Below are 27,493 nucleotides of genomic sequence, written 5' to 3'. Positions count from 1 at the left end.
GCTGGAGGCCTTATACATCCATCCTGTACATATTTTTTTGTATTTGACACTGATGGACTGTTGTTTTGCTCAGCTGGAAAGGGTTACAGGCAAAGGCCACTTGTGCTGTTTGTGTAAGTGCTGAGTTCCTGCCTGTGTTGGTGTGCATGGCCAGCTATGTGCACACATTTGTGTTTTAGAAATGTGATTGTGTGCATGTCAGTGGGGAGCACACACTCAGCCTGGCTGCTATGAGGCCAGCAGGCATGAGGCTGTGCACTCTCACTTCTGCTGGGCTACTGAGTTAAAATTTTCTCTAACTGCACTAACCACTGGCACATAGGTGCTGATCTTGTAGATCGCTTCCAATGACCATCCTAGTGACTGGGCTGGTTGTCCTGTGATGCCCTTCTCAAATATCCTGTTCTCACTGTACTTGTACCACTCAAACTTGCCACATTGCTTATGAGGTTTCACCTGATTCACACCACTACCTGATTCACACCATTACCCATCAGCACATTGCAGCAAAACAGCATGCAGGATGTTTTGGTCAGAAACAACCATCTTATTTATCCTTATGCTTTGCCTCCTGGCTGCATCTGAGCCTGGAAGTCCCTAGAAGGTGGCAGTTTCTGTCACATAGAAAGGGTATCCCCAGGTAGTGCATGGAGCAAACCCTGCTCTCTAGGACAAAAGTCCTTCACTTTCCTCATTCACAGTAACTGTGGGGTTACATCTGTGTCCTGCAGCCTGGGAGCCCCAAAGAAAACATATGTTCTAGGATCCTTTCAAGACAGACGCCAAATCAAGAATTAAGACCCTCCTGCCCTGTCACTCAGGCAAGTGATGAGAAAAAGGGGTACCCCACCTCTGAAGGAATCCTCCTTCCTCCTTCTCAACCCCCATAAGGTTGAGTCTCTCTAAGTCACTATCTTTTTCCAGCTCTCAAGCCCTCAGCCACCTCAGGCTAGGTTTATGTGGGGCTAGTCTTGGATACAGTTCAAAAGATGTCTGTGAGATCTGTCTGTGCTGAGTACAATGAACAGAGAGAATTCAATCCATTGTCCTGTTTAGACAGTTCTTCAAACCCACACATTTGAACTCCAATGTCAAAAAACATCTTGAGATAGCTGAGTTGGGTTACAGATTTGTAATGCTGATCCTGCTAATCTCTGCTGCCTGTTAAAGGAGATATCAGGGAAGAGAGCACAGCACAGTGCTGTGGGGAATGGAGGGAAGGTGGGCTCCACCACAGTGCCTTTTGTTACTACAACGTAGAAAATTTTACAGGTGTGGGAGCTATTCATCTGCTTGCCCACCTTTGTATGTGGGGTGAAAACCTAAAACCCCTTGGATTTGTGGCTGTCATTCCTCTTTGGGTTACTACAGTGTGAAACTTTCAATGTTGCTGAAGGCAGGAAACTCTGTGGAACTACAGGAAACAAGATTACACACCATTGCAAGGCTGCCGTGTTATGGCTATTTCTGTAATAGTCACAAGGCTGCTCAGAGCCTTAGGCAGTACAGACAGCAAGATGGGCACTGCCTGGGGCCATTTCAGAATGGAGTAGGGTAAAAGGGCTTTTCTAATCTGTCATCAGTGAGGCCCTGAACTGTCTAAAATCCCTCTCTTCACTTAGCTTCTTCCTAGATACTAATCTGCAAGCATATTTGCAGTATTTACATCTTTGGTGCTCTTAAATGCTTTCTCTTCATTTACATCATTCCAGGGAGATGCACATTTCTTCGAGGGCCTGTACCCAAAATTCATCTCATTACCAAATTCTTCCTTCTTTCCTCAAAAGCCTACAAGCTGAATGCAATGTCACTCACTGGAACAGCTCCACATTGACTTTCACAGATTAAATGTATAATCAAATCTTCTACAATTGCCCAAAGCAGTGGGGACATTTTGTTATAGCTACTCAAATTTTGTCAGGTATTCAGTTCTCAGCTGCTGAATATCTTTAATTCCTTCCTGGATAGTTTTCACTGTTTTGTGTAGTGGAAGATTGTCCTACCAGTGTGAGCCCCACTTTTGAGAGTTTTCTACATGCAAATAAATAGTGCTTTCTCATAAATAACTGTGAAAACAGAGAGTAGAATAACACTATATGACATTAAACTCATGCCCTTTTCTCTGTCCATTACCACAGTTTTTCATCATCCCATCACAGTGATCAACCTGCAGGAAGACTTTTATCACTGCAAGACCTTCTGTCACATTTTCTATGAAGGATGCAGCATAAACAAGTGCATTGGGTTTAAAAAGGACTTGAAAACAGACTGGTCTCTAGGAAATTAAATCCTACCTGGACCAGATCCATCATGGCCAATCAGAACTTTCTCCAAGTCTCCCAGTGAGACAGCCTTTATGCAGAAAATATCCATCTGTGGAACCATACAAGGAAAATGATAAAAGTCTTAAACATAGCTATTGCTTTGACTCTAACATTATAGAAAAGCTTTTTTATTTAAATCTTTTGTTTGTTTGACTGATTGTTTTCAAAATGCATATAATTCTTTTATATTCATCCTCGCTAAGCAGGGAGGATCCTTTAAAATTTTCTAAGGTAAATAACACCTGAAAATTACTCCCCAAAGACAGCACTGATACCTTTGGCATGGCACAATGATCAGTTTCAATTACTTGGTTGTGTCTACATTATATTTTCTAGCCCTATGTGCCTCATCAAGTTTGGAAAACATACTTAGGTGTACAGATTTAGAACCTGATTCTAAAATCTACAGTGATCTGTTCAGGACAACTAAAATGATATTGTTATCATTTTATCTATATGTGCAATACAAATAACCAAAATACCCAAATTCCAATATCTAAAGCTCTCAGTAAATGCTTGATCAAGCAGATAAAAATTATCCATATGACGCAATTGTCTAAGGAATTTTGAATAAGGAAAATGGTCAATGCTTGAATAAACCTTGTAAATAAAAAGATATTTAGATTTCCTGATGAAACCATTTTCTAGCCATAATATATTCTTATTTATCAGAAGCAGCACTGTTTTTACTTTACCTGTCCATGTCGAAATTTAACATTATTATTCTTAGATCTATGGAGCTTCCTTTTGCCAGCATCTCCTCTTGTCCCAATGAGGTTGATATAAACATTGGAATCTGTTTCAGCACCAAGTATAGCACCTGTGTATACATGGACCTCATACACCAACACTACAAGAAGAAAAAACTTGAGATTATCATCGCAGCTTGCACAAGATTCTAAAGTTTCCTCACCAAAATTTTTCCAGAAAACTCTATTGATTTTCAAGCTTTCAAGCAGCAACAGCTATCCATGACTTTGTCACCTCTAGGTTCAAATCTCTTAATTCTCTCCACAAAAAGTATGAAAACACCGAGCTTAAGAAAACCACATTATTCTGAGTGCTGCTATGCATTGCTAGTTCACAAAGTCTTTCTTTGCAATTTATCTGGAGACCACCAAACTATATCGAGTCATCATCTGAAATAAAAGCTACTTTTCACTGGTACCAGAGCATTTTCAACCTCCAGATTTATGCAAAACAAATATCTGGGTTGTTAACCTTTGTTTCCTCTTAAAAGAGGAATAACAACCACAAATCCAAGGGGTTTTAGATTTTCACCCCATGTACAAAGGTGGGCAAGCAGATGAAGAACTCCCACACTTACAAAAATGAACTCTGCTTTTGAAAGTTTCTACATCTGTCACTAGTGAATGATAGGACTTCCAAAAACAGTTCTCAGTTAAAATATATTTACAACTTTCTAATGCCTCTCCTAATAGTCTAGACCAAAGTCTTACACATACAAAAATATATACATCTTCAAAGAATTCTCCAATATAATTTAGAATTACTGTAATAAGATGCTCTATGCCCCACTAATATTATTTTTATAACTGTCCAGATGTGCAAATTTATTTTTTAAATATTCTTTGCAGTGATCACATACTATTATGCTTCATTTCAGGTTTTCTCTCTGTGACTTAAAAAAAAAAAAATCCTTTTTACATTTTAATGGCAATTTTTCCATGCAGTGTTTTCATTCTAATCACAGCTGGCCATTTCAGCTGCTATGTAGTAGTTCACAGGGAAGATTACTGTTTCATTTATGTGTAATTTTAACAGTTCTTAGGAGTGAAGAAAAGTAATAGAAGTCCTAACAAACACAATAAGTTCCTTTAAAGAAGGAATGAAGATGAAAACAGAATATAACAAAATAGAATATAACATAATATATAAAACAGAATATATAAATAGATTATATAAATATATAACAGAATATATAAATATATATAAAATCTACAGTTACAATGTAGAATATTGAAATTGGACTACACTCTACAAAAACTAGTTAAAATACTGTTACCCTTAAACCACCATATAGTTACTAGAATCTTACATTTCCATACATTTTTTATTCACTGGCTCCTAAATCAGCTTATAAAACTCAAACATCATGTTGTCTACCATCACTGAAAAACAGCTACTCTGATTCCCAGATGAGAAATTAAACAAGTAGTAAAATATTACTGCAAATACTTGAGGGAAAAAAATAGCACCACAAGTATTAAAAGATAGGAGAAATATTATGGATAGACTCTATGCTTAATCAAATTAGGGTATTTCTTTTAATCTGCATAAAATTATCCAAAACCACTGTGTCTCCAATTCTCTATCACTATTACAACTGGAACTCTAAATAGAAGTGGTGTTCCTTGACCAATTTTATTATTTTCTGTAATTCCAAGCACTCATTGCAGCTCTCACATCCATGCATTTTGTTCCAACACTGCTTGTGAAGTATAAATGATCTCAATAATACACACATATCTTCAAAAATTTTAAGAGCCTTGTAAAAACTAGTTTCAAGGTTTTCAACATTAAAAAAAATGATGATAGAACAAATTCTAGATATGCATAGCAAGTAGCAAAGATAAATTGACCTGATAATTAACATAATTGAGCTATATATCCCAATTACATTTTATATCATAACTGCTAATATAATCATAACTGGCCAAAGGGCAGAGTATAAGGGGTGGCAGCAAAGTATGACAGAAAACGTGCAGAAAAGCAAAGAGCCACGCTGATCATGAAGGGACAAAGTATTTGAGAGTGAGAAAGGACAAAGGTTACATTTCCAAAAAAAAAAGCTTAAAATTATAATACTCTGTGACCAGAAATTTTAATAACAGGGCTGCACTACCCAGGAAGAAAGATGCTGCAGGTAGTAAAAAAATGAACATATTGACTTAAAATCTCCTTTACACTTTTACTTTCTTAGTTTTGAAAATGCAAACTGTCTGTGGGAGGAAAGAAAAGGGTATAGAGTGTTTATATTATGACTGTTTACATAGAAAGACTAGTATTACCTACACTACAAGTAATTTCCATGATCAAAAATAAAAAATGTAAGTAACTATAAGCACAATTTTAAAGCATATTCAATGAGGTTTTTTTAAGAAACCCTTTAACAATAAATGTTTACGAAAACAAAATGCCAACAAGTCTTTTCATGGAAGGAGAAGAGAACAAGAGGTAATTATAACACAACACAAAGATATTAACAGATAAATAAATGATACTACATTTTGTAGCACTGTGCATCTCTGTGGTAACCAGAGAGAAGATAATGATCTAATCATTAAAGAGAGCTTTCCTTTGCTACCAGCCTAAATAAATCAGTCTGAAGTAGACAGCATGCACATCTTGAAATGTAAAAAACTGGAAAATATTTTCCATAGTTTCTTGTGTCTATACATCCCTCACCATCTGTAAAATGTTAGGTCTGACATTTATTTAAGCTACACAATCTGCATTATTTATATAGGAACCTTCTTAACAAAAAAGACCAGTTTGTGCTCTAAATTTTTCTACAAATATAGGCTACTACAATACAGGCTATTATATTAGGATAATAAAAGGAATGCTTATACCCCTTAACTTGAGTATTTGTTACAATGCATGTCATAGGAATCACAAAAAAAATAAAGCAAGGAAAATATTCTCCAATACACACATGCCTAATTAGAACACGGTGAACATGGCCACTATGGTGAAACACCTGCACATTCAAATAAACATTCACTACATAGATTGTGGACATTAAGCCTTTTCTGTGCAAATGGAAACCTAGGCACAGACCAGCCTAGAGGATTCAAATCGTTCAAGTTTTATCAATCAGTTCCTTTAGATTGCACAGCAGCTACAAAAGGTGCTACTGCTAATGGCTCCTGAGCCAAAGATTGCTTAAAGCAAAGGAGTGATGGTGCCACTGTGTCACAGATAAAACAAGGTACACCAATTTTTTGATGGGACAATACAACCAAATCTGGAGAACAAACCTACCCATTGAATGCACTGCTGAGACAAAAAGACTCACCATATGTGATTTTTTTTTCCATTTGCAGTTTTCTGTATATTGTTCACTAAACACAGTTTGTTGTGTAGAGAGTAAAGTGAAATAATCCTGGATAATGTGTTCAGCCTCTGAGACTGTGTTTTCATTTCTTTTGAGTAACCAACCTATTCTAAGGCCCCCACTGCAGGCCCATCTGCAATAGAGACCTCCTTCACTGCAGGAAGAATACGCCATCCCAAAACTCTGAAAATTAGAAATGTATGGCTTGATCCCCTATTCTGTAGTAGTAATTTCATTTTACTATGTGCTGATTCTGTGAAACTACACCAGCTGTAAACTGGGGTGACAAAACACTGAGAGGTAAACCCATAGGCAAAAAAAAAAAATTTAAAAAGGCAAAAAAAGTTTAAAATTATTTCATGAAACCAGCCACCAAACAGAAGTCAGGAAACAGTGTTTCAGCATTGAGAGGGACCTGTGAGACTCACATCTAGGCATCTGTCCAATGTGCAGCACATCAAAGTGATAGAAGAAATATCTTGGAAAACACAGTAACTTTGATAAAGGATATAAGAGGATTAATTAATACAGAATAGCAGGGGGAAAAAAAAATCTCAGCTAGCACTCGGCAAAAAAGAAAATGACCTTTCAGAAAATAAGTGATTGAAATCTTCAAATTGCTCGCAGGGTAACCTTAGATAAGCTCTAGAAACCAAAGAGAAAAATCTGCAACATGGACGCCTGGATGAAACAGATGAAAAAGGGAAGGAAAGTGTTTTCAGACAGAGGTGAGGAGTTTCTAAAAGGCAGACTTTAAAGAAGTATTATAACTGTGCTAAAAAATGACAGAACCAAATATATAAAAAGTACTGTAGAGTCATAAGAGCAGTCTAGTGTACCAGTACCAAGTTTCTTGTTGCTCAGCCTATAAAAATGCTATCCCTTGAGATACTATCATGAGGCTTAAGGAGTTTTTTTAATCCTAACTCCAGCTTATGGCATCTGTTGATAACATAAGAAGTGAGCTATCTTGGACAAAAGAGAAGGAGAAAGGAAGTTTTCCTGGTTGTGAAGAAGAGGTAATCTAAGGGCATACTGAGGGCAATAGAACGTGAGTTAGAAAAACCTTTTTTCCAGATTTCCCATTCTGGGCACCTAAATCAGGTACAGAAAACTGATACATACCTGAGCCCTCACCAATGACAAGAGATAGTTTGGTCCCAGTTTGCAGGCACAAGATATAATTATCAATTCCTTTTGAAGAAGTAATGTACAGAACTCAATGACTTATGACACTTGCCTTTGGAAAATATAAACAGTAAACAAATACCTCCAGTTGCTTCACACTAAAGACTAAGTTAATATGTTGATGTGTTTTGGGAGAAGAAAACAAACCTAATAGAATTGAGGAAGAATTTATTGTTGAGAACCTGAAAATGAAAGTTTTCATAGCAGAAATACTGCGTCTCTCTTTTGGTACAAATTGCTGTTCTATTGTCAGCTTTTTTTGAAAATAATTCCGCTAAAAGTACAGTCATTATTTGAGAATTCAGGCTAAGAGAAAAATGAATTGAAGATCCACAGCTGTCTGTGCCTAATAACACTGCTTTGCTTACCACACTGAATCCCCTGGTTGGCTCTAATTCCTCCTTCCTGCTGTGCAGCATGGACTGGTTTTAGAGCAAAGAACAAGGTCCTTTTTGCATGAAACTACACCAGATAATACATTCCAGGAACACAACGACAACAATCTTGACACAAACTGGCAGTCAGTCTGGGGGAACAGACTAGAACAAGCCTGAAGTAACTTCCCTCTAGACTCCCATAAAGAGCACATCGGACACTTAACTAGGTGGGATTTCAGCACTGAGTGCTTCACTGAGCAAATTCACTCCCACCAGGCTGCCAGTGTAAACAGACAAACTGGCCAAAGAGCACAAAAACTGGAGAGATGTTAAATGACACACAACATTAAAATTGTCCAACTGTTTCTATTCAGTCCTCTCTTTATGCTGGCATACCAAGGTCCCAGAACAGTATTGCACAGTATTGCTCCAGGTTTTACCTTTTTTCCATATGACATGCCCACTTGAATGAAATGGTCATTTTAGCTCAATCTGTCAAACAGCAAGGTTGAATCTCTGGTTTTGTCACCACCTGGCTTTCATAGAGGGTGTTTGGCATTTTGCCATGACAGAAGGGTAAAGATACAGGTTAGTGCAGCATAAAGGCTAAAGGAGAACAAATTCTTAATGGCTGATACTGGTTAAGAGGGACTATTTTCCTCAGAATTGGTGCATATATTAATTTAGAAGACACAAATACAAAAACAATATCAGGTTAGGACATTTCAGTTAGAATTACAGTTCTCACTCTCATCTCCACTAACTGCTCTCTAATCTCCACTAGTAATATTTGGAGTGATAGTCTAAAAATATATATATTCTTCATGACATGCAAGAAAATTATCGGCTTTGAAAAAACACACTTGCTAATGAATTTTACAATAAAGAAGCTTGACTATTTACTTATGCAGTTGGTGCCTCCTGAGTGATAAAACAGGGATAAAAATTTTGTAGAGATAACACTTGTGTTATTACTATTTGCTTTGGTCATTTTTTGCACTATTGAAGTCAGTGGCCACCTTCTAACATTTCTGTATTTGCCTGCACACTTCTCCAAGTGGAAAAGAATACTAAATCTTTGGAGCTGGAATTTTTCCTGCCTCAGTCTCAGTATTTGTCTTTTATCTCATTTCAGTACAGTTATGCCTTTGAATATGTGAACAAGAACGGGGCACTTTTACCCATTTATATCCTCGTTTGACATTTATGCTCACATAACCATAGCAGTAAGAAAATTCAACACCTCTTGCATCAGGTATGCCTTTGGAACAAAAGTTCAGCCATATCTGAAGACAGCCCGTGTTAGGATCTGTGATAAAGGTCTGCACATGTACAGAGAAATACAGGCAGGGGACAGCCCAGGTAACACCCTGCTCTGGCGTGTCCCAAACCTATCACAAGAGCCATCAGCCCATCTCCACAATCACAGGTGCACAAGGGCAGGTGGGAACCCATAGAGACACAGGGAAAGGGAACACTGCCAACCCCTGCAGCAGTGTCCCAGGAGTCTCAGACTGGGCATAAACCCCACCATGATGAGACAATTTGGAGTATCTATCACACTTAAGAGGTTTGATGCCCCAAGAGTGTCAGGTGCAATAGAGGGCAGAAGAGAAGAAGATTTTGTGATTGCAGAGGACTTATAAGACATTTAGGAGAGAATCTAAAGGCAGGGGAATAGACAGATCTATGCGACTTGGGGAGGAAGTGGTGCTAGAAAATAGATCATATCTGCTCTTTTTGTGTGTGCACGTGGGGGCAGGGAGTCCAAGTACCAGCAACTGGACTTGGAGTCCTGCATGGCAGCAACTGGAGACTGAAGGGAATAAAAGTGTCAGTGAGTGGAGTGGGACCAGGGGTCAGAGGCCCATGTCTCTGAGTGCAAGACCACATGAGCAGCTGAGTGTTGGAGGGACCGGGTGAGTCCTGCTCAGCTGCCAAGACACCCTGAGGTGTGGGTATCTATAGGGGTGAGACCTGCTGGGCTGGGCATGAGGGAAATGGCCTGTACCAGAAGCTGGAGCAGGCCTGCAGCCTCAGGGGCTTATATATCCATTTGGCAGCAACTGGAGAGATTGGGATCCAGGAGCAATTGGGGATTAGGCAGAGTGTGTGAGCCCAGCTGTTGGACCTGCCTTGTGCACATCTATACACATACCCAGTCCCACTGCTGGACATCTGTCCTGCTCAGCCAGAGGGGGCAGGAAGAGGCTGCTGGTGCTGTGTTTGTGCAGCTGCTCTGTGTGTCTGGGTGATCTGTGCTCTGTGTGGGTGCTGGCTGGGAATGTGCTGGTTGGACCTGGGGCCATGCAGCTGTAGCAGCCTCACTGAGCTACACTGAGCTGCCACCTCTGGTCTGATTCCCCTAATATTCCCGTGCTATAAAGCTAAGCCAAAAGTATTCAAATTCTTTTATCTTATTGTCATTGGGTGATTTATTTTAAGATTTACCCAACTCAGGGCATGATTACTAATTTCCAATACCTATCACTTAGAAAATATTTGAGTAACTTTTATTTTGTGCATCACGATGTAACAAGAGGATGAAACCATATCTAAAGAGCAACAAGTGAAAAATGCAATACTTGTAAAATTGGTAAACTAAATGTATCTGGAACTGCTAGAAAGGAAAAAAAAAAAAAAAAACACAATCTACATAGAAGAATCACAGAAAAAAACCTCAAAAAACCAAAACCAAAGCAGGTTAGAGGAAACCTCCAGGAATCACACAGTACAACAGCATTCGGAATTCAGGGACAACTTCAAAGACAGAGCAGGTGTTTTCTAAATCCCAGGGCTGGAAAAGCAAAAGAGAAGATGTAATAGGAAGAGAAAAAGAAGTCATGGACCCAGAAGCTTTGGCAGTGTGGAAAAAATAAGAAAAGGGAAGACAAAGCCAGACCTGCATTGGATGGACAAGAAACATGAGTTAAGAAAGGAAGTTGAGACTGGTGTGATGGAGAGATTGACAAAGAACTGAAATCAATACTTGGAGTAGGAGACCAGACTAGCGTCAGTTTTTTGAAGTGGCTGAGGAACAGTGAGAAAAACTAAGAAGGGCTGCCAAGGTGAGAAATCTGAATGGAAAAGAAGCGAGTTCAGTGAGGAAGGTAAAGAAAAGCTAACAGATTCAGGAAATAAATTCAGATCTTAAGAAAAGATGCTAGGAAAAAAAGTAAGCCAAGGAGTCAAAAAACTGTTCCAAGACTTTGGGTCCATATTGGTTGCATAGAAAACTTCAGCTGGGGAAAGGGAGAAAAAGAATAAGGAAAAATTACCATTTCTTCTGATAGGGAAGCTGAGCAGTGAGGTAAGTAAGAACAGCAATTACAAGACCAATGCCTTCAGTGCTTAGATTACATTTGTTTGCTTTGTTTAAAGTTTGTAGCACATGACTTTTATACTTAAGCAAATCTGTTATCACCAGAAGATCACAGATTAAATTGAAAGTAGAGAATACAAACTCCTAAATCATACCAAATCCTCATTAAGTAATTACCAGCATGTAGTTTCTTCTGCTGGAGAAAGTGACTTGATGTGGTTTGCTCAGTGCTTGTAAGCAATTAGCTTTTAAATGGGAAATGAAAATGGATAGTGTTTCATTTTCTTGTTCTTGAGAAAATAAATAGGAAATCCTTTGGACTCCTTGCTGAGTTTGTATTGATGTTCAATTTAAATGTTCCTAAAATCAATAACTAATTAGTAAAACTTAAATTTTTGAGAAATTTCCAAGTTCTTTTGGAAATGTATATTTTCTTACACACTTCAAACATGTATTTTAATAATGTTCCTGCAAATACAAGGAAATATGCAGTAATACAATGATTAATGACTATATAAATGTACTGTTTTAATGATATTTTCAGCATTTGAAAGAACTGACTTGATTTTTCATATATAAATATATATAGAGTGCACTGACCAGAATATTAGTACCTTTCAATGAATATGTTTTTCAGACTGCATAATGCAGATTTAAATTATTAATGCTGAATTGATTGTTGGTACAAATTATTTGGCTTCTGCACTGTTTTTCTGTTGCATATATATTACATATATGTCACTGTGAGTGGCATATGGTACTGTGGAACATGTCAATGATCATAAAACTTGGTTCATCCTGATCAGTCCCATTTTTTGAAATCTCTTATTGAAGTTAATAACTATTCTGAAAAAAAAAAAAAAGCAAAAAAAGAGCAGAAATGTGAGCTGGCTCAGATGTTTTTCAACATCTTCTGTCCTCTGCAATAAAACATTCACATATCATATTCTTTATATTGTTTTAGAGAATTATATTCTTTTGACTTAAGTGTTTTCACTTCTGTGATATTTTCTTCTGAAATTATTTGATTGTCATTAAATGCATGATGATCTCTTTCATGTTGAATCCCAGACACCTTGCAAAACTCACTGCATCAGTTTGAATCCAATTTACTAAATGGTAACACCTATGTAAGACCCATCACTTTCAGACATTATTGGCCATCAACTGCATTGTTGTCATTCTATTAAAGACAAGACAATCTATTAAAAAAACCCCACACATGGTGATTATACTGAATCTATATTCTTCTGTACAGGCCCAGGACTTTTTAAATAATAACTTTAGATGATGGACTATTTCCCACTTCACTTGAAGAGAACTAAGTGCATCAAAGCTGTCATAAACTTTGAAGTTCCAAAGTGTCACTCTGCAGCTAACAATTTCTATGTGAATGGCTGTGACTGAAGCCTGATTTGAAAAACACATGTGTGATGATTCAGATCATGGATTTCGCATAAAGTATGTTTCAGGCAGGACAAGAAAGGATGATCTCAAACTCTCTAAAAGGAACTGGATATCACATGACATTACACACCTTGATTTCCTACCTGATGTCTTTCTCTAAAGAGCAGTATTTACCAGTGATGTATGAATACTCTGAGAAATCAAAGATTTTATAGGGTAAGGTGCCCTGGCAACAGCTATTGTTCTGATTTTAGGAAGGAAAGGAGTGGGGTTAAAGCATCACTTCCCTCTCCTGGAGCTAGAAAGTGTCTGGAAGGGATTGCTTCATGGTTACACTGGCTTTTGGGCAGCAGGGCTTTTGTTGCTCTGGAGGAAACATGAAAAACTGCCATATACTCACAGGATATGGTTAGTGAGCACATGATCTAAAATACTGGGCACATACATGGCAAAAGCTCCTCTGCAGGGTTCCTTATTGCCACTTCTCTCCACGTGTCACCTTCATCCCTGTCTTCAGAAAGCCAGCTCTCTATGGGGAGACAAAGCTCTTCAGCAGAAACAGGGACTACTCTTCCAAGTCTGACTTCCTTCAGGTACCAGCTGGGATCATTTCCAGAGTTGTCGTGGCCAATGCGGATTTTATATAGCTGCCCAAGGTCTCTGAGATTAATCTGTAAAAAAAAAAAAAAAAAAAAAAAAAAAGTTAAAAAAAGAATCCAGATTTTAATAACAAATTACACTGTTGTCTTTAGCCATCCTTCTTATACTGGGCATGCAAGCTAAATGTGCAGTTAACATGGCCAAGAGTAATGAGTTTTGTTGGAAAGCTAAGCCTTAATATACAATGAATCCCAGAGACAAAGAGTAAAACCGTGGAGTAGTCTGCAAGTGTAATTTTATTGACTTCAGCACTGCATTATTTAAAGTGAGTAAAGGGCTCAGAGAATCCAGTCTGTTTCTAGACCCCTTCAAGGAATCCATTTTCTAGTGTTATAATGTAAATCTCTATTGCTAGACAAATCCTTTAACAAGCAGAACTAAGTTCAGTCATTGCTACACCAAATCATACAAGTCCATACAGTTACCATCAGCAGAGCCCTGTTATCTAGTCCTACCACTTATCAGTCAGCTACTTTTCTCATTGACTCCTGTTTTTTTGTGCTCTGGTGCCAGGGTTAACTGTTCTTGTAAGTGCTGATGCTACACTGCAGTAAATTTAAACAATAAAGCATGGCTATGTCGCATTGAATACTGCAGCCTTGAAATGAGAGCCACTATGTTTTGGGTTGCAGAAGTATTTTGGGCAATTCTGATGGCAGGAATCAAAACACAAAAGCAGGGTTAACCACTTTCAACCTTTTTTTTTTTAACTTTTTTTTTATCAGTGTTGTGTTTCAAAGGTCATGGTAATTGGGGAAAAAAATCACCAAGTAAAAAAGAATAAAAAAGAGCTGTTTCCTTTCCTATTACAGCAATTTTGTACTATTTCACATCAAAACAAAAAGGAAAAAAAGGAAACAAACATCCCTGAGGCAAGCCTGGCACAGCTCAGTCGCACAGTCTGAGAGCATGACATGCATGCTAGTAGCAAAAAGTCTGAATAGAATCATACTTATGACCATTATAGTAGGTTTTGCTATATTAAAACAGTATGTTAAAGTAAGACGTGCCAAGTGAAGATACAGTTATAGCATTAATGCAATAAAACCATGTACCTCAAAGATAGACACTTAATTCTCACAGTGAAATTACAACAGATAAAAAAAGCACTCTGACACTAGCCACAAATGTAGCCAGGACAAAGGCTAAGTTGCTCTAAAAATTGTCACCCAGCTGCAAAACAGAGACCTCTGCAGCAAGCAAGGGACTGCTAAGGTTATCTCTAAAATAAATACAAAATTATATTAGAACTCTCAATCTTTATTGCAAACTGAGTATGGTGTTGGTGAACAACAAAGGTGGTTCTCTCCTGAGATACAGGCACTGGCTGCTATTTGTGGTACAGAAGTGTTAAAGGGAAATTTTGTAAATAAAACACTAATGCCTTGTGATTTTATGTCCATGATTAAATTCTGGCTTAATCCTTGTTGAAAGAGAAGCATCACAGCCATCACAGAGTATTGTATACAATAATCATTACCATGATTCTTGGATTCTTGGTCAGGACCAGGAAACACTATTAAAGAGCCCGTTTCCATTTCTGAAGCAGCTAATCTGTCATTTGGCTATGAAGCAAACTGAAACATTAATAAAGGAAATATTGCATATCTATTTTATATATCTACATATATATATATATATATATATATACACACACACACATTTATGAGTTATAGTATGTTTTATAGGAGTTGGCTCAAAAGTGAAGCTAAAACTTTTAAAATTATATTGATTTATCACATTATGCTAAAGTGGATTTTTGGATTTTTTAGTTGTTGCTCCAGAAGGAGGTCTAAGATGTGAGAAGTTTCCAGGTGAATTCCCATGCAAAGACCATGAACATGTCCTTCTGGTCCTTCTCCTCCTGCTGTGCTCCAGCAGATCCATTTCCTTCTTGTGCTGGAGGCCCTAGAGCTGGATGCAGCACTCCAGGTGGGGTCCCACAAGAGTAGAACAGAGGGACAGAATCACCTCCCTCAACCTGCCAGCTGCATAGTAGATGGCCTTTGGCAGACCACTGATACAACCAGAGAAAATATCACAAAAATAAGCACATGTAGGAGAGCTGACCAAAAAAAGTTGAGGGGAAAGGAAAGAAAAAGAAAAGAAAAACAATTTGAAAAAGGAGAGGGAAATGATGAAGCCCATTCATCACCATATCAGCATGCAGGGACTTCCTGCTACTGGAGAAACATCAAACATAATCAAATGAAATTTCAAGGTAGTGAACAGAAAGCTCTGTCCAGAACTTAAGGATTCTCCAGGAGATGTATCTAGTTACAACTAATTCAATTAGATTTGTTGAGTTCCTGTCCAGCATCTCCAAATATGTATGTCCTTGTGTCTTTCTATACTTCCTATCCCTCCCTAACATTCACACTCTAAAAGCAGTTAAGATATAACTAAAGTAAGAAAGTTATGGCTAAAGGGGAATTTGGCCTAAGTTTCAAGTCAATTATATTTACTTGCTTTCAGCTAAAAGGAGAAACAGCATCAAGCATTCTTGTCTACTTGACTTACAAAATAAGAGGGTTTTGTGTGGTAAACTATGCTGGACTTACAGGTAATGGCATATTTCTGAGTTTGAAAAGTCTCAAAAATCAAACCACAGAACACTGCCCGTTTGATAACAGGCTTAGTAATATGTTTATAATTTTTGCAAATTATTTTTATGAATAATTGTTTATTAGTGACCTTGAGGGGAAAAAAGTAATATTTATTCTTAGGTGGAAATTAGGCAATGGCAGAGGGGAAATCAATTGTGTATGATGTTCTGAAATACATGTAATACAATTAGAAATTTATTTTCAGTACCAGTTGCATATCTGGGGCTTGGAACAATTCATCTTGATGTCAGCTCAGATATCACATTGGTTTCTCAGAGGTATTGACTTGCTAACATGTTATTTTTTGTCAATTGGAATCCCGTCAAATGTATGTCAAAATTTGCTCTTGCAGTGAAATGCAGAGGAAAATATTCTCATAACACAGCAGAGCTAACGATATTCTTTTGACAACATAAACAGTGTCTTGAGGTTGCTTCTTCGTTCCCTGTGCTGAATAAATCGCCTTGAACTTCTGCATGACTTGAACACAACCTGGCATTTAGAAATCTACTTTCACGGCCAGAACATTCTGTAAAAAGTTGTAGAACAAAGTTCACTTTGTCACCCTTGTTAACAATGAGCGTACAAAAACTGCAGTCTAGCTGCTCTATGAATGTTCCAGCACTGAAGCTGCAAAAGTAACATTCCTTTGTATATGGAAAGAGCCATTCTGGTAGGCCTGCAATAAATGTCCAAAGAGGAAAGGATGAGTTCCCAGACTTAAGCATTGCTCTGAAAATCAGGCAGCTAGATTCTATTCTTGGATTTACTTTAGGCTTCCTGAGAAACTAGAAAATTCACAAGCCCATTTTGCTCTACTTTCTCAACTATACAAGGACAACATTTACATGTCTTTTACAGGGACATTGCAAATCTCTCTTCATAAATTTTGAGATCCTCAGAAAAAGGCACAACTCTGAAATTCTGTATTTTTTTTTAATGTTCTGTTCATTTTGTGTTAGTTGCTACTTCTCTAAAATTCAGTTGAGATGTCAAAAATTATGAATTGTAATGATGTAATAATTTGGACATGGAGGGAAATTCAAATTCCGTTATGATGTGGCTTATATCAGCCACCTATAGAATGTAAAACCTAAACTGCAGAGGTGACAAAGAAGGGGATGGAAACACAGATTGAGGTAAAGGGATCTAGACACCACAAAACACCAGGTATGGTGATCTTCTTAGGGATGACCTGTTAGAGAAATCTTCTACCAATGCCAACCTCTTCCCAGCAAAAGATTTTGCAAAACACCTGAGTCATCTTGTACAGTTAACTTGTTGGTTGATTGTGGAACTCCTGCTGCATTAATCAGTTTAATAAATTCTAAAGGGGATGGGCCTCGTATAGACCTTGCTTATGTGACTGACTGCCAGCACTTAATAGGCTTAAGAATATCATTGTGACTACAATGATTGTGGCAATTCTATTGCCTTTGTAGCATTTTTCTTCACTGTTACAGGCAATAATATCAATGCATCATATTTCATGGCACAAGTACCAGTACAAATTATTGAAAAAACTGACTACCACTTTCAAAAGGACCATGTTTTCACACACAGCGTCTTTGATTTAGTCATATTCTAAATTTTTGCAAGCAGTTAAACTAGACTGACCTGCTAAACAGTACACCTATATACTTTGCTCATTGCTACTATTTATAAGACTAAATAATCTTCTTACCCTAGGCAATGGGAACATTTTCATTAAATCATGTCTTAGACAACTTGGCCTTACTTTTTGAAATTGAAGCCTAATAAAACTCATATTTTACCATTTGTCTCTAAGCATAATTGAAATCCAGGTTTATCAGCAAGAAGTTCTACCTAAAGAGGACGCAAGGACTAAATTTTAATTCCATTTCTAAATGAGCCATGCAAATGCACTTTTTGGTCCCTAGCATACCTGTGACATTTTGAATGGAGTCAGTATGACCTATCTTCATGTACTTAAGATGTTTAACTAAGTGAAAAGTGCAACTCCTTGTCTGAACAAGAAAAGGTTCAGTGGAAAGATACTTCAATAAAAGGATGGAAAAATACATGTGATTACTCCATTTCTCTTTTATTTACTAGAATAAGCAAAATAATATCACTGCTTTCCTGTTGTGCCGAGAGTATCCTGCAATCTCTTTGAGATAAACTCAGGCTAGCATGAAAAACATTTGGATAAATCAACACTTCAGGGGCAGCTGCACCAAAATCCTGATGCCTAACACACCCACCAGAGAATGTGCTTGACAGACAGTTATTAATTTCATGTAAGGCCACTTCATTAACAGAATTTCAGAGAAGTCATGTACAGCAGTTGGATTCCCAAAAGAAAGAAAAATCATTGATTGCATTAGTTTAACTTCTACAGCATCGGCATGTAATAGGGAAATCTTTGGAAGTAGATGATATTTTTTAATTGTGAACATGCAGCTAATAACTGTTGCCAAAAATGCAATAACCATTATACCAGTACAGTACAAAGGGTCCACCCATGCTGATTGCTTTTTTCCAGATGTCTGAATTCATCCAATTTGTTAATTGTGCCCAAAAAACTTGGCACAGTTACACACTAACTCAAGAATTAGAATATGTCACAGGTGCTCACATAGAAATGCAACAGTGTCATGAAAAGGGTGGGTATAGTCCTGTAAGGAATAGTATTAAGGCCATACAAAGATCAGCATTATTTTTCCTTACTTCATACTTGCTTTGGTCACAAAAATATATTGCTTAAACAAATGCTGCTCATTGCACAGTAACTGTTAAAACAATTTATTTTCCAGTGCAGTCAAGCTCTGGAAGAACTTCACTTTTACAGTGGGGCTAATCAAATTATGCCGACAACAAGTACAAATATTCATTTCATGTGTATATACACACACTTGGTACTGCAGTACATACTGCCTAATTACTGAACAAGTAACACCACAATCCCCACTCCCATTTCTTAAAGATGAGATGAGCTGTGTTTTTCTCCAAGATTTTTTGTGAGTTCTTTACAATCCTGAGTTGTTTCTTGGAACAAGCTAAATTTTGTTTAATGCACAGCCTGTAGCTGATGAAGATAATTTCACAATCTTCTCCCTTTTATCTCAGTAAGGGATGAGGTTCATCTTGTTATCCTATGCGTTTCACAGACAGTGACAGGTTCAAGTGGAGTAACAGCCATGGGTATGACTGTTTTATGCTGCCTTAAGCAAATCTGACTAAAACCTGGGCTTCTCTAAGTTTTATTCAACTCTTTCTTGACCTAAATAGTCGTTATGGAAAGCAGGGACAGCTGGAAAATAGCAGGACACAAGCAATGTCCAGCTTTTAGGCATTGTCAGTCCCATGGTTCAGAGTGTGTATAGCTACATCGGTGCTTATGTTCTCTTTTGCAATCTTCCCTCTCTGGAAGGATTCTAACTGAGCTCATTTCAGCCCCTTTTATTTGAACATCATGAGCAAAAGCATGAAAATGGATTTGTTTCAACCTATTTTTGCAACACTTAGTTTTCTTCTCACCACTTCTCATTTTACTTTGGAGATCTCAGTTTTGACTGATGAAAGAATAGATCCAGAGAACAGGATTGAAAGACACACAGTGAAACACAACAGATTCTTAGAGTCTGTAGGGCTGATTCTAAAGGAAGGAGTTTTAATTATTCATGTATAAGTCATTTTAAATGACTGATAATTTTATTTAAACAGGAGGAAACCAAAACGAAAACTAACAGATGAAGTTTCAAGTGTAGCATATTCTTGAGATGCAGTGCAGCATGAAGGTGCATCTGATGAACACAACCCTTAACAAAGTGGAAGTGGAAGGAAAATGGCTGTATTTAACACTTTAACAGTCTCATCATAGGAGCACTATTTTTTAAGTTTTATGGTATTAAGTACTTCTTCAAATATTATAGGAGCCCTGCTTTTCTTTTCCCTATATTACTTTCTGGTATTTGCCCTAGACCATAGAGTGTTTAAAGGATTGTTTATGTGGATGAACAAACTCTAAATCATGTAAGTGGATATGGCACCAGCTTTAAAAGTCAGAAAAATGAGCTCACGCATCAAAAATCACACCAGGGATGGATTTCAGTTTCCAGTGCTCCTAAAATATCATGCATACTTCATGTTCTGTACTTGCAAACATGGAACAGCTACCTTCCTTACAAAGATAGCCAGCAACCCCAAAATACAATCTAAGGTTAAACTGACAATTTTGAAGATTTCTTAGGAAAAATTCCAGAACTTCTAGTAGTTTATTTTAGTGGTTTTTTTTTTTTTAATTGACAATGTGTTGAGATTCTTAAGACCGACACCACCCTAAAGAGATGGAAGAGATGATTATGAAGCAAATTCACAGAGCAAATAATGGGAAAAGTCTTGTTGGGGAAATGCTAGGTCCTGCCACTAAGGCAAGCAGTATTTTGAAAACAGATCTACTGAACCAGTCAGTGTTTTTACTGACTTCATTATTACTAGAACAGCAGAACTTGTACCCAAAGGTATGGAATTATTATGTATGGAAGTAATAAAAATTGAGAGATTACAGCTGTTTTTTTACAGAAGATAATAGGCTTACAGTCTTATGCTTAGTTCTCTTTGACACAGAAGGAAATATTTAGCATGACCAAACATTAAAAGAATATTTTTAAAAGAATTTCTTTATCAAACAGTGTGTACAGTCATAAGAGATAATTCGGCATGTTTCAAAGAATGATGATGCAGAATACTGGGCTCCAGAGAATACAATTTACAATACAATTAAAGCTCCAGTGTCTTGAGCAACCCAGCGTTCTGCCAAAATCAGTATTTTTGAAATACTGAGAAATACTCAGGGACTGTGATGACACCAGAGGAAGATGCAGGAAACTGATCAGAGTTGTGATGAAAGCTGTAACTTATGGTAGATTGATATTCCTCTGCTGGAGAAGGAATGACTCTCAACAGAAAAATAATGCCCTAAAAACTATGCCTGAATAGTAACAGAAGCAGAAATCCACAGCCCAGATGTATTTTCTTTGAACACACGGGGACAATTCAGAGCAGAAAAGGAAATCTATCAGATTTAATTCTGTTTTTTTCCTGCTCCCATATTGTTTATCCTTGACATACCCATCTGGTAGCAAAAATTGCTAAGCCACAAGAGAAAATGCTGTGCAGAGTACATATGATTGTCTTGAGGAAACCTAGAACCCAGGACTCCAGACAGAAACAAGAACTGTCTCCATCACACAATTATAAATTACCTTCAATGAATTTCATGTACTGCCATCATGTGGAAATCTCTAAGGGCCTTGTTACATTGGACTGCACTACAATGGACCTTGGCCAGTTTTTAATTTCATTTACACAAACTTTAATCAGAGATAGTCCAGGTTAATGAAGTTACACTTGCTTTAAAAGGCAATAGAAGAAACACTAAAATTAAGTTCTAGAATGAAATCTCAGGAGGGTATAAAGGAGGACCACCTGATTTACTCGTCTTATTAAAATTCTTTTTTCATTATTTTTAACTTTACTGAATATTCATTGTATACTTTTAGGTACCAAACTTACTAAACAGTTAACTGTGCTTTCTATCAGACTACTATTCTTGGTTTTTTATTAAGACAATGCGGTACAGTTTGGTCTCATTCTCTTTTTGTGGGCCATTTCTTTGTGATTTCTTATGGTTTTTGAAACTGTGTGGTATTTTGATTGTTTTTGTGAGGCATGACTGTGTTTTATTTGTTACCATTATATTATGCTGATCTCTTCCAGTACCCTTCATCAGTAAACATTTCCTTTTAAAAAAACTATGCTAGAAAGTTTCTGTCTGGCTGATTTTGGTATCAAAAGATACTTTCTGTCCCATCTGTCACTGATTTCCCATCATGTGTTTATTATGCATAAATTAATTAAATCTAAGTGACATATCACAGATTTAACTACTGCAACAGTCCTGACCAAAGAACTGCATGAAGTAGAGAAAATGGCAGGAATTACAAGATCTTGTAGAAGTCCTGAGAAATGTCACGGTTCTGAAGCATATCTCAGAGACTTTTTTGTCAGCAGAGAGAAATATCTCCATTTGCTTGGAGGAACAGGAAAACACTAGTTTAAATCACATGAGTTAATTTTATCTATGTGATTTACCTCTAGTTTCTAGCCACCCTTCTCCCCCTTTCCTTCTTATTTCTAAAATAAAGTTCACCCAAGAGTGGACTTCAGTGGAAGTCTGAGGAAATTTGTGGAAGAATTTACAGTGGACCCTTCCAAAGATGAATATGCATCACAAACCAAAACCAAGAGTATCTGACTACATAAATGCAAAGAAAGTTCTTTTACTTCTTCCAATGAACACCTAGTGTAATCTAGCACATCAAGAAGATGCAAGTATGAAGCAGATTCTGGGAGACATCTGCCTCATGCAGTTGTGAACACATTTCCTGATTCAAAACCCAGAGTTGTAAAAGTCAGCCACTCCCTCAGAAATACTTAATCATCCTTACATGTTTCTTTGAGTCTTTTTCATTACCTCTATTATCTAGTTTTGAGAAAAGCTACTTTGAATTTGTTTTGAACTCTCCAGTGTTTATAGAACAGCCATACTGTACCTTAAATGTATCTTCACTGTTGGGATTAAACAGCTGCTGTTTCCCAGATCCCAAAATAATAGGACCAGAAGCCTTGTTTGCTCCATAAGCATAAAGGAATACTGTTGCTGTTGTGCCAGCTGTTTCAAAATCCCCAGTGACTACAGTTATTTTCCAGTCTCCTTCTGTAAAGTAAAAAAAAAAAAAAAAATCTTTTAAAAATGTTACTCATATGAAGCAGTTTTACTTGAAAGATGCAAATGAAAGCATAGTTTAGCCCAAGGACTGTGATTACACTGCACCTAAAAGCTAATGATGTCAGGAGAGGCAACAGAGGATTGGCCAAATACTTCATCATTCAAACTCATCTTAAGCAAGTTATGGACCCAGGATGGAGGAGGTTTACACTGCACTAAAGCCAGAAATATGAACACAGAGCTAAGTGAGATTTCTACTGGTAACCCTGAGGGTCAACACAGAAGCAGACCACCATCCAGAATTTGGATTATGACAAGAGTATACCCAAGAAATGGAACAGGAAAAATGTCAAAGCATCCCAATAATGCACAATTTCCTCTCATTTTAGGGTGATGCGATACAGCAATGGGGGCATGATACTGAAATCAGCATGGAAAAAAAAAAAGGTTTTGTACAAAAGTCTGAACTAGATTAGGACTCATTAGAAAATCATTTTATATAAAGCTCCCTGACACTAAAATGTCATCTCTGCTCCCATAAAACGTACACGTTATTTAAATATTCAAAAGCAGCTTAATATAATTCTCATTTTTAAAAAGAACAATTCATAATTGTAAAATGCATTTCTACATCTGAAAAGATGGGATTGCACGCTTCTCCACCCCTCATTGATTGCAGCTTTTGTCTGTGTGAAACAAGTTCCACACAGTGACTTAAATTCATTCTGTTCAAGGCAAACAACAAATGAAATATCAGCCCCCAGTCATCTTATAAATAAATGCCATAGCGTACACTGCAGTTTTCTTAGTAGAAAGCTGTCTGGTAATGCCTGCATGATTTAAATCTGTTGTCTGACAGAAGTATTTATCTTGGGCCAGCCTCATTATCACTCAGTAATTTGCCCCACAAAAATTGAACTGGAGCAGGAAGCTTGATTTCCTGTTTTCCAAGTCTTTAGAGGTCTGGCTGATGTCTGGTTTGGGAAGGTGATAGAATTTTAAATATACATAAATACACAGCTGGGAATTCAGAAAGCAGCAATAGCTCATTTGTTCTGTCCAATCACCCCTGGCCCACAGACTGAGGGAAGGAATTGTCCCCTGTACTCTGCTCCGATGAGATCCCACCTGGAGTACTGCAGCCAGATCTGGGCTCCCCAACAAAATAAGGATGTGGACCCGTTGAAACAGGCACAGAGAAGGGCCAAGAAAATGATTAGGGGCTGGAGCTCCTCTCCTGTGACAAAAGGTTGTTGTTCAGCTTGGAGCAGAGAAGGTTCCAGGCAGGTAGACCTTATTGACAGCCTTTCAATATATTAAGGAACTCAAAAGAAAATAAAAGAATTTTTTACAAGAACATATAATGATATGTCAAGGGGGAATGGTTTTAAATTGAAAGAGGGTAGATTTAGATAAGACCTTTTTTTACTATGAGGATTGTAAGACACTGGAACAGGTTGCCCAAAGAAGTTGTGGATGTCCTGTCTCCAGAGGTGTTTGAAGCCAGGTCAGATGGGGCTTTGAGAAACCTGATTCACAGTGAGATGTCCCTGACCATGTCAGAGGCTGTACCAGGTATCTTTAAAGATTTCTTCCAACCTAAACTATTCTACAATTCCATAAAGGAAGTGAACTGTCCAATTTTCACTAAGAATTGTCAGACTCCAGTTTGTAAGAAACTCTTTTGTGCCTTTAAAAATCTGCATCTTCACAATTTTTTCTGTAGACTCACTTTCCTAATAAAAGAACCATAGCACCAGAAAAGAAAAGGATAAACATCAATTAGGAGACTGAAAAGCCTCTATACGCTGATGGTGGAAACAAAGAGCATAAGGCAAGGGTTCCCTACCCCATAGAAAAAGAGCTTGTTTACAAAAAATTCAGCCTTTTCCATTTTCAAACAATATAATGCTAATTTCTTAAAGACAAAGTTCCTTTGAACCATTTGACTGGAAAATAAGGAAAATTCCATTTACAAGGCTTTATGAAGAATGGTGCAGACAAGGGGTAAAATATGACACACTACTCCTAAAATTTCAAATATAATTCAGAAACACATACTCATTTTAAAGCAGGTAAAAAATATTTTCTTTTTTGACATGTTCAGTGATTAATTGTGTCTCAAGTGGTTTAGGTGACCCTTTCTACTGCATTACCCTCTCAAAGTCTGTCTTTTGTTAAGCAATGGGGTTCTGAAATGATGCAGCAGTTACTATTGAGGTTAGTTCAGCTCCAACCTCCCAAGTTTAGTATCTACAAACTATTTTGCACACAACTACCCCTCTGAAGGTAAAGTAGGGACTCAAACTTCCCCAAAAACATATTAAGAGTTTTGGTTTGATCTCCTCTATATTGACTTTGAGGCTTGTTGCTTTTCATGGAAGTAGAAAGGACTTGTGTTTGAAAGACCATGTGTGTATAGGAAAAGAGTCCTTAAATTTCTAATCTCTCTGATGCCAGAAATCCTCATTGCAGTGCATTGCATGCTTCCAAAGAGAAAAGGGAAACAGTACTATAAAAGTATTATAAAAACATAATTCTTGTTGGCATAAAAATTGTTCTGATGAGGTAGAGTACCAATAGCTCCTTAATGACTGAAGAGGAAGACACTTTGAGAGGAAAAGAGTACACATAAAGGTGTTATGACATCACTTTCATTTAGCATACATAGAGGAAAGGTGCAACCTATCACCTGGGGTTCTGGGGACATCAGAAAGTGGTAACTTGCCACAGATGACTGTCTAGACATGTATTTTGGTTTGGGTTTTTTTTTTTCAATTTTCTATGTTATTAGAAACAGTACAATACACTAGAAAGTTCTACTTCCTAGGAAAATAATTGTGGTGGTTTTGAGAAGTGATACAGAAAGAAAATGCAATGTGTTTAAAAGCTCATGGGAAAAAAAGGTATGTGAACAAACTCTCAGATCAACCACAAAACCAGGAATTGGAGCAGCCCATCTAGGTATAGGATGCACAATTTCAAGTCTCTTTCCCACTGATCCATGTTTTACCAAGTGTCCCAAACAAGAGGCTGTTTGTTTCACATACTTGTGGTTGCCTCACTCTGATTGAGACTTTTGCACAGCTTAAATGACACAGACCCAGCTGTAGGTGCAGAATTTGAATTATGGAAGGGAAGACCTCTCAGGATAGACCATGCAGAAGTGAGGTGAGTGGAACAGATAAAGCACAAAGAATGATCAACATAGAGCAAATTTCTGCCTGCTGAAGAAAGCATAGAAAGCAGGAAGGACAAAAATACTTGTGACTCAAAAGAAAGCCTTTAATAGGGCAGGATTTCATATATTTTCTAAAATAACTGGGCAAAAATTTTATTGTTAACCACTTGCCATAGGAACAAGGTTTAAGACAAGATATTTGGGTCTTCATGGATATTTTGGTCAATACAAGAAATTTTGAATAAAATTTTCAACCTTTCTCACAACGCCTTCTAGATCACAGTTCATCCTACAGCATAAAGCACTTCTCATCGCTGAGAAATTCTAATGTGTGATTAAGAAATTAAATTTAATCTGCTCTGATTGCCAGGACAGAGAAGTCAACCTGAACAAATATGAAATCACAAGTAAAACAGTAAATTAAAAACTATTGTTCAGAACAAAACTACATATTGGCCAGGAGAAAGAATCATGTTTTAAAATGTTAACTATAAAAAACTGAAATTAAGATAGATCACCAGTAAATACTAGAAGAATAGGAATTTTTCAAAGAAGCAGAAAGAAAAATAACATTATGGAAAGAAAAATGACAGAATAAAAAGTATAAACAAAGTTATTTATTAAATTAAAATGTGAAGTCCAGAGTTTACTGAAATGTTCAAATAGTGGGCTATAATTAATGTTTTTAAATAAATACAAGCGGCAACAAATGTGTAAAGCAATTAGTTTTGAAACAGAAATAGTCTTCATTAAAATCAGAAATCAAGAACAGTATTTATCATTTGCTTCTTGCATTTTCAGCTGCTGATTTTTTTTAAAGTCTGCAAAAAAAAATCCATTAATAAAGGATCTTTCTTTTAATGTTACAGAAAAGGTTTGAAAGAAGAGATCAAAAGGACATTCCATTTTTCTAGCCAATACAAGAAGACTCTTTCTCATTCGTTCCCTCACTACTTTCTCATTATCACCTACACCAATTATATAAACAATGTTCTCTCAGAAATATAGCAAAGCGAGCTGCAAAATCAGTTAACTCTGATATTTACAATGTAAAAAAATCTGCCCAGATTTCTTGGGAGGGAAAGGATTACCAATTATTGTTCTTACTTCCATAAAGTAACAATAAATATTACCTTGAGGGTACAGCTCAATTTCTGAATGGATTATACCTTGAGACATAAATGGAAGCCACCTAAGAATAAGAAAGAAAATAAGAAAGCAGATAGCAATCAATTTTTATTTACATTACCATATAACTGAATGGTCCATATCTGATTTTCATACTGAATACACCTAACAGCAAAGGGTCTCTACTCCTAAAATTTTAGTATTTGATTTACAGTAGAAATTACATGACTCAACAAAGAAACTTGTTTTGTGCAAAAGTAAGAGCTATGCAGGTGAAAATACACTTAGGTTAAGGGACTCATATGGCATTATTTTACTTGTTTCTATAGCTAAACAAGAATATGGCACAGAACATTTTTTTCAGTACTATGGATTGAGAGGTAAGTATAACTTGTATGTATTTATTGCAATATTTCTTAAAACTACAGTTCAGTGTTAAAACAAAGATGGAACCAAACACTTCTC

At 37.0% G+C, this 27,493-nt stretch overlaps 1 protein-coding gene across 1 annotated transcript in view; it reads right to left on the bottom strand.

Annotated features, from left to right (window-relative positions):
- LOC132326289 (lipoxygenase homology domain-containing protein 1-like) overlaps positions 1-27,493 on the bottom strand; it is a 126,480-nt gene that overhangs the window by 81,962 nt on the left and 17,025 nt on the right. The window contains exons 9-13 of the mRNA XM_059844288.1: positions 27,034-27,092; positions 22,544-22,707; positions 13,145-13,370; positions 3,020-3,174; positions 2,295-2,373 (exon numbers count right to left, since the gene is read on the bottom strand). Coding sequence (XP_059700271.1) covers positions 2,295-2,373; positions 3,020-3,174; positions 13,145-13,370; positions 22,544-22,707; positions 27,034-27,092 — 683 coding nt within the window. The remainder of the gene's footprint in view (positions 1-2,294; positions 2,374-3,019; positions 3,175-13,144; positions 13,371-22,543; positions 22,708-27,033; positions 27,093-27,493) is intronic.

This window comes from Haemorhous mexicanus, chromosome 1 (assembly GCF_027477595.1).
Source record: "Haemorhous mexicanus isolate bHaeMex1 chromosome 1, bHaeMex1.pri, whole genome shotgun sequence".
NCBI classification, from domain to species: Eukaryota; Metazoa; Chordata; class Aves; order Passeriformes; family Fringillidae; genus Haemorhous; species Haemorhous mexicanus.
The sequence above is the reverse complement of the archived record's forward strand: the minus strand, read 5'-3'. Positions and strand labels throughout refer to the sequence as shown.